A 12856-nucleotide genomic window follows, 5' to 3' on the forward strand; every position below is an offset into this window, starting at 1 on the left:
AAATATGAAAATTAACCAGGCGTGGTGGCACATGCCTGGTTCCAGGTACTTGGGAGGCTGAGGCAGGAGAATTGCTTGAACCTGGGAGGCAGTGGCTGCAGTGAGCCAAGATTGCGCCATCGCACTCCAGCCTGGGCGATGGGTGAGAATCCATCTTAAAAACAACAACAACAACAAAAAATCTCCAAACTGTATTTAAATCTAAAATGTAGCTAGCTGCTCCATTAGAGTAGCTATATAAGTAAGACTTATAATCTCTCAAATGCATATACTGGGAAAGAGGAAACAAAAAGAATCTCACAAACACATTTTCCATTTTATAGTCTCACACTAGTTAAGATAAAGCCGAATGTTTACATCCAAAGAATTGATGGAAGGTGCTCAGCTATGAGCTAAGAGGGGATCACCAGAAGATCATTTGTGTGCATGCTTTTCTGACTCCTGGCAGGAGGGTGCTAGGCTGCTTTTCGGGCTCTCACCAAGTCCTGGAGTTCTCTCAGTTGTTTTCCTGTCAGTCCCCCAATGCCCAGATCCTCCTCGTCCTCTTCTGGCTGGGCACTGACATTACCAGAAGATGGACCCTGTTTGATAAAGAATTCTTCATGCTGGTCCAAGAGGAGTCCATGGAGCATCCAGGCTGAGAGCTGTTTATACATGACCCCATGACAAACGGCCAGGATTCTGGGCAGAGTAGAAAGTAAGAGGCTCAGAAGTCATGCTTTAAACTGTTACAGGATAAACAGAGGCCTGAGAATTTGATGAGTCATAAGGGAAATAACCAATTAAGTTAAAAATAATTGTGCTATTTTAATTTAAATGTGGGTGAACTAACTCACTGAATTTCCATATTTGCAGCCTACACAATGAAATCTAAAACGTTCAGTATATGTGCTGATATTATTTTAGGGAAGATATTTTCTTCTCTTCTTTTATGTAATTTTCAAAACTGATGGGTCCTAAATAGGTACAACTGTTTTATAGCAATAAAAAATAAAAATAATAAAAAATTTAAAAAATCGACTTAATGGAGTCTCTTTTTGGCTAACACAGTATTAAATTTGTTTTATTTCTGTTGGAATCACATAGGGAGAGAATATTCAATACGTGAGTGCCAGGTATACATGAAAAACTATTATCTAGCAAAATTCAGAAACTAAAACAAAATGCAGAATGGTTGTTGGGGAATAGTATATTCAGATGGTCTCAAAGGATCACCTACCAGATAGCATATTAATTAAAAAGGGGAAAATGTACCTCTATAATGGAGCAGCATGTGATGAAAACACCTAAGCCAAGTGATCCAACTTCATAACATCCGTGATGGGATAAACTTACTTTCTGTGCCTTCTAATATGATGTAATGGGAAATAATATCACCTACATAGTATTCTTGCCAAAAATATTTAATCCAAATCTAATCATAGGGAAGCAATAAATCCAGATTGTGGAACATTATACAGGACAGCTGGTCAGGACTCTTAAAATGTCAGCGTCATCCAAAATACCAAGAACAAAAGGCAAGGGGGACGGTTCTAAATTAAAGGAGACTAAAAAGACATGAGAACAAAATGTAGTATGTGAACACTGATCAGATCCTGGATTGCAAAAAAAGAACAGCTATGAAGGAATGCTGGGGGACAACTAGAAAAATTTGGATATAGTATTACTGAATTAATGTTAACTTTCTTGGGTGTAATATGGAATTGACATTCTATAAGAGAATCCCCTTTTCTTTTCTTTTTTCTTTTTTTTTTTTTGAGACAGGGTCTCACTCTGTTGCCCAGGCTGGAGTGCAGTAGCACGATCATAGCTCACTGCAGTTTCGAACTCCTGGACTCAAGCCACCCTCCCACCTCAGCCTCCTAAGTAGCTGGGCCCACAGGTGCACACAGCATGCCTACTTTTTTTGTATTTGTAGAGACGGGGTCTCACTATGTTGCCTGGGCTGGTCTCCTAGGCTCAAGCTATCCACCCACCTTGGCCTCTCAAAGTGCTAGGAATACAGGTGTGTGCCACCATGCCCAGCCAAGAATGCCTTTTTTCTAAAGTGATACAAGCTGAAGTATTTAGGGGTTAAGTGTTAGGATATCTGTGACTACTTTCAAATGATTCTGCAAAAAAAAGTTTGTGCATTTCACATATACGTATAGAAGGAGAAAAAGAGAAATCAAATGTGGCAAATGTTAAGAAATGGTGCAACTAAAGGATATACTAGCGTTTGGTTTTCGTTTTTTGTTTTGAGACAGGGTCTCGTTCTGTCATCCAGGCTGGATTATAGTGGCGAGATCTCAGCTCACTGCAGCATCAACCTCTTGGGCTAAAGCAATCCTTCTGCCTCAGCTTCTTATAGCTGGGACTACAGGCAGGCACCACACCTGGCTAATTTTTTTATTTTTGGTACAGACAGGGTCTCGCTATGTTGCCCAGGCTAGTCTCAAACTCCTGGGCTCAAGCGATCCCTCTGCCTCAGCCTTCCAAAGTGCTGGGATTACAAGCGTGAGCCACCGAGCCTGGCCTACAAGTGTTTTATTATATGTTTCTTTCAACTTTTTTGTAGGTTTAAAATTTTTCAAAATAAAAGGTTGGGAGAAAAAGACATTACAAGAACTTGACTGTGTTATTTGTAGTATGCTAACTGAATGGACTCTCTCTTTTAAAAGATCAAATGTGAAGCTATTTACATTTATGCATTTCTGCGTATGTGGTCTGTAAAGTTTGGTCCCTGCAAACACAGAACAAACATGTATATATAGTATCATCTACTTAAGATTTTATATTCTATACACAAAAGTATAATAGAGAATTAAATCCCTAAGGAATGTTCTGGAGGGTTTACTCATGCAGCGGTTAGAGTGGAGATTAAGAGTTGTGAGTGGCCGGGTACAGTGGCCACTACTGCACCACTGTTGGGATTACACCTGTAATCCCAACACTTTGGGAGGCCAAGATGGGAGGATCGGTTGAGCCTAGGAGTTCGAGACCAGCCTGGGCAACATAGCAAAGCCTTCTCTCTACAAAAAGTTAAAATAAGAAAAAAAGAACAAAACAGAGTTGTGAGTGGCCTCAGGGACCATCTATCACAATTTTTCAATGAATGTCACAATTTTTTTAAAATAAGGAAAATGGATAAATGGAAAGAGCAAACAGGCAGTCTTTGTACTCTACATATGTTTTCATATAGTTGTAATCACAAGATAAATACAATTTTGTATCTTTTGTCAGTACATATTTATATAAAATATTTTATATGTCATAGTACCTACACTTTTAGTGGCTTTATAGTCTATCAAGTGAATATATCATCATTTAAATTTTCTTCTACTGTGGGTAATTTTCTAATTCCTGATATAGTAGACAACATTGCAATGAACACGTTTGTGCATATAGTTATTTTCTTCTATTAAATAGTTTTGTTAGGATAAAAATCCTAAGAGTGGCATTATGGGATTATAAAGCATAAACATTTTTAAGGACCTTCAATTTGAAAATACCAGCTACTCAAATACACGTGTTGAGACATAGCAAGCAACATCTGGCACAGGTAATGGAATTCCTGCAAGGATAACAGGATCTAAACATTTAAAAAGATTGCCTCAAGGTCATCCAGGCACCTAAATCCTGGCTTTGACACTCAACACTCTATAGCCCTTTTTGCAAGGCCTGAGCCATAATAAAAGTTACATGGGCTCCTCTGCTTACGGAGCTTTTTCTATCCTGGTCATAACCTTCCCAAGACGGAAACCTGAAATGACCTGAAAATAAAACATGTGAGAAGTCAAATAATTTGACCACCCACCCCCACCACCAATTCCCAGTTAAGCCATGACTTACTTTTCCAGTGCACTTCGAACAGGAGGCAAACCCCCACAGCTGTGTTTGTAGACTGTTTCCAGGATTTGACAACCATGAATCTGTGGAAAATATGGCCTTGTCAAACTGGATTCCATTCTAAGAGTCCACGCAAGACACATTCTTATTCCATATTTAACCAAGAGGGCGCAATCTAGGAGAGACTGGGGATAAACTTTCTCCTAAGATTTACACACAGTGGTTCTCAAAGAGGGACCTCTCTCCCATCAGCAGCACAACCTGGAGACTCATTAGACATGCAAACTCTTGGTTAGAGCCCAGCACTCAGTGTTTCCACAAGCCCTCCAGGTGATTCTAATGCACAGTAAAGTGTGAGAACCACTGCACTTAAAGCAACCAGAATCATTTAGAGTTGGAACACCAAAGCCAAGGAAAGCTTTTTATTTCAGGTTAAGGCCCAATTCAGTCTACTTCTAAGGTATATACTTTTTCAAAAATCCTCTGCCTCTATGTTCTTCAGACTTTTTTTTTTTTTTTTTTTTTTTTTTTTTTTTTTTTTTGAGACAGAGTCTTGCTCTGTTGCCCAGGCTGGAGTGCAGTGGTGCAATCTTGGCTCACTGCAAGCTCTGCCTCTCGGGTTCACACCATTCTCCTGCCTCAGCCTCCCGAGTAGTGCAACTACAGGCGCCCACCACCATGCCTGGCTAATGTTTTTTGTATTTTTAGTAGAGACGGGGTTTCATCATATTAGCCAGGATGGTCTCGATCTCGTGACCTCGTGGTCCGTCCGCCTCGGCCTCCCAAAGTGCTGGGATTACAGGCGTGAGCCACCACGCCCGGTCCCCAGACTTTTATTTTTACCACTTTGAGGTATAATTTACAATGAAATTCACCCGTTTTAAGCTTACTAATAAACAATTTTTAGTAAATTTCAATCACTGGGCAACCATTACCACAATCCAGTTTTATAACATTTCCACTACTCCAAAAAGCGCCTTTGTGCCTGTTTGCAATCAATCTCCATTCTCAACCCAAACCTAGAATCTTGACCACCTGATTTTTAAAAACTCTGAAGAGCCTTGGTACACTAGTTTCTCTACTACCATCCTGGCAGGAAGGAAGATTCAGCCATCTGCAATCCCCCTATTTTCCACTCTCCTTCCTATAGCCAGCGGAAGTTGAAGGCCAACTGAGACATGCAGCTAGGCCTGGCTCCCTTATGCTGTCCTTGTTAACTCTATTTGCCTAGAAGGTCTCCTTTTATTTTGGGAGATAGTTTAATCTAGTGGCTAAGAGCACACTCTTTGGAGCCAGATAGAGCTGGGATATAAACCCATTTACTACTATCCGTGTGACGCTGGGCACACCCCTTAACCAACTTAGCCCTTCAGTGGATCATGTGTGATAATGTATTTAAAGCACTTAGCACAGTGCCTAGTACACAGCAAGTGACAGTAAAAGCTGGATGTTGTTATTTGATGAGGACAATCAGCTTTGAAGGGCCAATGAACACCCACCACTGGCTTTGCTGGCACAGCATGAACATAGCAGAGCACTTGTTTCTACACTTACACAGTTAAAAATGATGCAGCAATGTGGCAGATTAACTGGTTTACTAGTTATATTAATGAAAATGAACACCCCTAATAAGCTAAGGCACAAACAAAGAGCTTAAAAAAATGAAGACTTGAGCTAAAGATGTTTAAGCCATTTGTCGACTTGGTCCAATTGTGGACTAATTCAATAGGACAGCAGATTCTTCTAATATGAAATCTCAAAGCATTTATTCCTCAGAATTATTAACTCTGCCCAGAAAGACATTCTCCTAACTTCTCAATACACCTGATAAAAACTTGTGATAAGAATAGGCATATTTATTAAACATCTGGCTTTCACTCACTGATCTCAAAATTCTCAGAAAACTGCCAGCACACTAACCATAAACCTATTACCTTCTTCCTAAGAATTAACTTTCTGCTTCACACCCAACAGTTCTAAACCCTTACTGCAGGTTCCTCTCACCTGCAAACATCCGCAGCACTTTTTTTCTTACCCCAACAACATTCTTGGGCACATCTATTAACATTTCCTCTACCTTCTGGACCAGGAGGTGTTTAAAGACAGTCATACTTTTGCATTCCTGACACTTAACATGATAACCAAGCAGATATTGTTAAACGAATGAATAAATAAAAACTACTAAAAACTAGGGTCTTCGAAAAAGAATGTAAAGCAAAATTAATTAGCAATATTCCCTCAGTGCTTAGCAAGGCAAAAGGAAAAAGGAAAGTTCTCACCTTTTGACTTTTAATTTGTTCTACTACAACCATCACAGAGGGAAAAAGAAGCTGGAACTGCAAAGTAGAGAATAATTAGAAGGGTATGTAATCAAATGTAAGGGAAACAAAATCAGCTCGGGAAATGCTTTTGTTTCCAAATAGTTCAACTTAAGATAAAATGGCAATACCACAGAACAGTCAAGATCCAGCATCCTAAGGCAATTTGATGTGGAGGTCCGCTGCAGATAGGAAGAGGATGGCAAAGAGAGGCAGTTTCTTTTTTTTCTTTTTTCTTTCTTTTTTTTTTTTTTTGAGACAGGGTCTCACTCTGTCACCCAGGCTGGAGTATAGTGGTGGGATCCCAGCTCACTGCAACCTCCACCCCTGGATTCAGGAGATTCTCATGCATTAGCCTCCCCAGTAGTTGGGACTACAGGTGCATGCCACCACAATCAACTAATTTTTGTATGTTTAGTAGAGACGGGGTTTCACCATTTTGACCAGGCTGGTCTCCAACCCCTGACCTCAAGTGATCCAACTGCCTCGGCCTCCCAAAGTGCTGGGATTAGAGGTGTGTACCACCATGCCCAGTCGGGAAGCAGTTTCTATTTCTGAGGCTGGCATACTTGTTAATACTGATGTCCATATAGAGCAGTAACATTAGCGTTAATATCAGACATTAAGTTTTAACTATATTTGGAAATCTTTAAACAGTTTTGATCTAGTAAAGCATACAAAAGGCACAAAATATAAAATGTTAGGCTCTGAATCCAGAAGAAAAAAAGTTCTCAAAAACGGTATCATAAATTAGATTATTCTAACACTATCAACAGAGTGCAAGGCATTTGGTTATTTGGGCAGCATACCTGGTCTAGGGAGTAGTTGACATGTGATATGGAGAGATGGGGATCACCCAGGAACTGCAATAAAAACTTTGTGATTAGAGCTCCACACAAAATATCTCAAATCTATTTGATCTATGAAAATGAGAAAGAATCTCATGATGTGCTTAAGTGTTAATTTTAGGCTATCGAGAACTGATAATTTAATCAGGTTATTAATCCTGATATTCAGGCCATAAAGAAACCAACCCAGGGCTCTTAGAAACTCACTAAAGAGTCTTTGCCATGATCTGTAAGCCACTCTGATCACAGGTCGGGCAACCACTGAGAGAACACTGTACCTTCCAGCCATGCAGGCAACTGTTCACTCTTAACTACCTGATCTTATCAAACGGCATTTCAGATTCAAGAACATGCCCTAATCTACTGTCCCAGAGGTGTTTCCTATAACTCCTCCTTCTTACCTCTTGTTCCAAATCAAGCAGGGCTTGGCGATAAGGCTGCAAAACAGAATCCAGCCCTGTGCAGAAGGCCCTCAGGTAGATTCCATGTAACCCACCTTGGCCCTGCTGAGATGGATGGTGATCCTGAAATCAAACAGAAGCTAACTTCTCAGCTCAGGCCCTGAAACTTGAGAAAGACATTATCAGGCTTGTTTCTTTTAAAAGTTATATAAACAGAAGATGGCTGAATAGGAATAGCTCCGGTCTCCAGCTCCCAGCCTGAGCGACATAGAAGAAGGGTGATTTCTGCATTTCTGTTTGAGGTACCGGTTTCATCTCACTAGGGAGTGCCAAACAGTGGGTGCAGGACAGTCGGTGAAGCGCACTGTGCGTGAGCCGAAGCAGGGCGAGGCATTGCCTCACTCGGGAAGAGCAAGGGGTCAGGGAGTTCCCTTTCCTAGTCAAAGAAAGGGGTAACAGACGGCACCTGGAATATCGGGTCAGTCCCACCCTAATACTGCGCTTTTCCAACAGGCCTGGAAAACGGCACACTAGGAGATTGTGTCCCGCACCTGGCTCGGAGGGTCCTATGCCCACGGAGTCTCACTGATTGCTAGCACAGCAGTCTGAGATCAAGCTGCAAGGCGGCAGCCAGGCTGGGGGAGGGGTGCCAGCCATTGCCCAGGCTTGCTTAGGTAAACAAAGCAGCCAGGAAGCTCAAACTGGGTGGAGCCCACTACACCTCAAGGAGGCCTGCCTGCCTCTGTAGGCTCCACCTCTGGGGGCAGGGCACAGACAAATAAAAAGTCAGCAGGAACCTCTGCAGACTTAAATGTCCCTGTCTGACTGACAGCTTTGAAGAGAGTAGTGGTTCTCCCAGTATGCAGCTGGAGATCTGAGAACGGACAGACTGCCTCCTAAAGTGGGTCCCTCACCCCTGAGCAGCCTAACTGGGAGGCACCACCCCAGTAGGGACAGACTGACACCTCACTCGGCCGGGTACTCCTCTGAGACAAAACTTCCAGAGGAACTATCAGAAAGCTGAATTTGTGGTCTCACGAAAATCCGCTGTTCTGCAGCCACCGCTGCTGACACCCAGCCAAACAGGGTCTGGAGTGGACCTCTAGTAAACTCCAACAGACCTGCAGCTGAGGGTCCTGTCTGGTAGAAGGAAAACTAACAAACAGAAAGGACATCCACACCAAAAACCCATCTGTACATCACCATCATCAAAGACCAAAAGTAGATAAAACCACAAAGATGGGGAAAAAACAGAGCAGAAAAACTGGAAACTCTAAAAAGCAGAGCACCTCTCCTCCTCCAAAGGAACGCAGTTCCTCACCAGCAACGGAACACAGCTGGATGGAGGATGACTTTGACGAGTTGAGAGAAGAAGGCTTCAGACGATCAAACTACTCTGAGCTACGGGAGGAAATTCAAAACAATAGCAAAGAAGTTAAAAACTTTGAAAAAAAATTAGAAGAATGGATAACTAGAATAACCAATGGAGAGAAGGGCTTAAAGGAGCTGATGGAGCTGAAAGTCAAGTTTCGAGAACTACGCACAGATTGCAGAAGCCTCAGTAGCAGATGCGATCAACTGGAAGAAAGGGTATCAGTGATGGAAGATGAAATGAATGAAATGAAGTGAGAAGGGAAGTTTAGAGAAAAAAGAATAAAAAGAAATGAACAAAGCCTCCAAGAAATTTGGGACTATGTGAAAAGACCAAACCTACGTCTGATTGGTGTACCTGAAAATGATGGGGAGAATGGAACCAAGTTGGAAAACACTCTGCAAGATATTATCCAGGAGAACTTCCCCAATCTAGCAAGGCAGGCCAACATTCAGATTCAGGAAATACAGAGAACGCCACAAAGATACTCCTCGAGAAGAGCAACTCCAAGACACATAATTGTCAGATTCACCAAAGTTGAAATGAAGGAAAAAATGTTAAGGGCAGCCAGAGAGAAAGGTTGGGTTACCCACAAAGGGAAGCCCATCAGACTAACAGCTGATCTCTCAGCAGAAACTCTACAAGCCAGAAGAGAGTGGGGGCCGATATTCAACATTCTTAAAGAAAAGAATTTTCAACCCAGAATTTCATATCCAGCCAAACTAAGCTTCATAAGTGAAGGAGAAATAAAATACTTTACAAACAAGCAAACGCTGAGTAATTTTGTCACCACCAGGCCTGCCCTAAAAGAGCTCCTGAAGGAAGCACTAAACATGGAAAGGAACAACCGGTACCAGCCACTGCAAAAATATGCCAAATTGTAAAGACCATCGAGGCTAGGAAGAAACTGCATCAACTAACGAGCAAAATAACCAACTAACATCATAATGACAGGATCACATTCACACATAACAATATTAACGTTAAATGTAAATGGGCTAAATGCTCCAATTAAAAGACACAGACTGGCAAACTGGATAAGGAGTCAGGACCCATCAGTGTGCTGTATTCAGGAAACCCATCTCACGTGCAGAGACACACATAGACTCAAAATAAAGGGATGGAGGAAGATCTATCAAGCAAATGGAAAACAAAAAAAGGCAGGGGTTGCAATCCTTGTCTCTGATAAAATAGACTTTAAACCAACAAAGATCAAAAGAGACAAAGAAGGCCATTACATAATGGTAAAGGGATCAATTCAACAAGAAGAGCTAACTATGCTAAATATATATGCACCCAACACAGGAGCACCCAGATTCACAAAGCAAGTCCTGAGTGACCTACAAAGGGACTTAAACTCCCACACAATAATAATGGGAGATTTTAACACCCCACTGTCAACATTAGACAGATCAACAAGACAGAAAGTTAACAAGGATATCCAGGAATTGAACTCAGCTCTGCACAAAGTGGACCTAATAGACATCTACAGAACTCTCCACCCCAAATCAACAGAATACACATTTTTTTCGGCACCACACCACACCTATTCCAAAATTGACCACATAGTTGGAAGTAAAGCTCTTCTCAGCAAATGTAAAAGAACAGAAATTATAACAAACTGTCTCTCAGACCACAGTGCAATCAAACTAGAACTCAGGATTAAGAAACTCACTCAAAACCGCTCAACTACATGGAAACTGAACAACCTGCTCCTGAATGACTATTGGGTACATAATGAAATGAAGGCAGAAATAAAGATGTTCTTTGAAACCAATGAGAACAAAGACACAACATACCAGAATCTCTGGGACACATTCAAAGCAGTGTGTAGAGGGAAATTTATAGCACTAAATGCCCACAAGAGAAAGCAGGAAAGATCCAAAATTGACACCCTTACATCACAATTAAAAGAACTAGAAAAGCAAGAGCAAACACATTCAAAAGCTAGCAGAAGGCTAGAAATAACTAAAATCAGAGCAGAACTGAAGGAAATAGAGACACAAAAAACCCTTCAAAAAATTAATGAATCCAGGAGCTGGTTTTTTGAAAAGATCAACAAAATTGATAGACCGCTAGCAAGACTAATAAAGAAGAAAAGAGAGAAGAATCAAATAGATGCAATAAAAAATGAAAAACGGGATATCACCACCGATCCCACAGAAATACAATCTACCATCAGAGAATACTACAAACACCTCTATGCAAATAAACTAGAAAATCTAGAAGAAATGGATAAATTCCTCGACAAATACACCCTCCCAAGACTAAACCAGGAAGAAATTGAATCTCTGAATAGACCAATAACAGGTTCTGAAATTGTGGCAATAATCAATAGCTTACCAACCAAAAAGAGTCCAGGACCTGATGGATTCACAGCCGAATTCTACCAGAGGTACAAGGAGGAACTGGTACCATTCCTTCTGAAACTATTCCAATCGATAGAAAAAGAAGAAATCCTCCCTAACACATTTTATGAAGCCAGCAGCGTCCTGATACCAAAGCCTGGCAGAGACATAACCAAAAAAGAGAATTTCAGACCAATATCCTTGATGAACATTGATGCAAAAATCCTCAATAAAATACTGGCAAATCGAATCCAGCAGCACATCAAAAAGCTTATCCAACATAATCAAGTGGGCTTCATCCCTGGGATGCAAGGCTGGTTCAACATATGCAAATCAATAAATGTAATCCAGCATATAAACAGAACCAAAGACAAAAACCACAAGATTATCTCAATAGATGCAGAAAAGGCCTTTGACAAAATTCAACAACCCTTCATGCTAAAAACTTTCAATAAATTAGGTATTGATGGGACGTATCTGAAAATAATAAGAGCTATCTACGACAAACCCACAGCCAATATCATACTGAATGGGCAAAAACTGGAAGCATTCCCTCTGAAAACTGGCACAAGACAGGGATGCCCTCTCTCACTGCTCCTATTCAACATAGTGCTGGAAGTTCTGGCCAGAGCAATCAGGCAGGAGAAGGAAATAAAGGGTATTCAATTAGGAAAAGAGGAAGTCAAATTGTCCCTGTTTGCAGATGACATGATTGTATATCTAGAAAATCCCATTGTCTCAGCCCAAAATCTCCCTAAGCTGATTAGCAACTTCAGCAAAGTCTCAGGATACAAAATCAATGTACAAAAATCACAAGCATTCTTGTACACCAATCACAGACAAACAGAGAGCCAAATCATGAGTGAACTCCCACTCACAATTGCTTCAAAGAGAATAAAATACCTAGGAATCCAACTTACAAGGGATGTGAAGGACCTCTTCAAGGGGAACTACAAACCACTGCTCAATGAAATAAAAGAGGATACAAACAAATGGAAGAACACTCCATGCTCATGGGTTGGAAGAATCAATATCGTGAAAATGGCCATACTGCCCAAGGTAATTTATAGATTCAATGCCATCCCCATCAAGCTACCAATGACTTTCTTCACAGAATTGGAAAAAACTACTTTAAAGTTCATATGGAACCAAAAAAGAGCCCGCATCACCAAGTCAATCCTAAGCCAAAAGAACAAAGCTGGAGGCATCACACTACCTGACTTCAAACTATACTACAAGGCTACAGTAACCAAAACAGCATGGTACTGGTACCACAACAGAGACATAGATCAATGGAACAGAACAGAGCCCTCAGAAATGATGCCGCATATCTACAACTATCTGATCTTTGACAAACCTGACAAAAACAAGAAATGGGGAAAGGATTCCCTATTTAATAAATGGTGCTGGGAAAACTGGCTAGCCATATGTAGAAAGCTGAAACTGGATCCCTTCCTTACACCTTATACAAAAATTAATTCAAGATGGATTAAAGACTTAAATGTTAGACCTAAAACCATTAAAATCCTACAAGAAAACCTAGGCAATATCATTCAGGACATAGGCGTGGGCAAGGACTTCATGTCTAAAACACCAAAAGCAATGGCAACAAAAGCCAAAATTGACAAATGGGATCTCATTAAACTAAAGAGCTTCTGCACAGCAAAAAAACTACCATCAGAGTGAACAGGCAACCTACAGAATGGGAGAAAATTTTTGCAACCTACTCATCTGACAAAGG

The 12856-nt window shown here is 40.9% G+C and overlaps 1 protein-coding gene across 15 annotated transcripts in view; it reads right to left on the reverse strand.

Moving 5' to 3' along the window:
- Positions 1-12856, reverse strand: part of TUBGCP4 (tubulin gamma complex component 4) — a 58536-nt gene that overhangs the window by 39422 nt on the left and 6258 nt on the right. For 13 of the 15 annotated variants that reach the window (XR_010120848.1, XR_010120846.1, XR_010120847.1 and 10 more), the window contains exons 3-7: positions 7396-7518; positions 6956-7009; positions 6108-6164; positions 3832-3911; positions 480-681 (exon numbers count right to left, since the gene is read on the reverse strand). Coding sequence is in view for 2 of the 15 variants with exons in the window: in XM_055278948.2 (XP_055134923.1) it covers positions 480-681; positions 3832-3911; positions 6108-6164; positions 6956-7009; positions 7396-7518 (516 nt within the window). In the remaining 13 variants the exon portion in view is untranslated. Of the gene's footprint in view, positions 1-479; positions 682-3831; positions 3912-6107; positions 6165-6955; positions 7010-7395; positions 7562-12856 lie in introns of all 15 variants that reach the window. The other 2 variants (XR_010120850.1, XR_010120849.1) reach the window with 2 other exon arrangements.

This window comes from Symphalangus syndactylus, chromosome 5, assembly GCF_028878055.3.
Source record: "Symphalangus syndactylus isolate Jambi chromosome 5, NHGRI_mSymSyn1-v2.1_pri, whole genome shotgun sequence".
Taxonomy (NCBI): Eukaryota; Metazoa; Chordata; class Mammalia; order Primates; family Hylobatidae; genus Symphalangus; species Symphalangus syndactylus.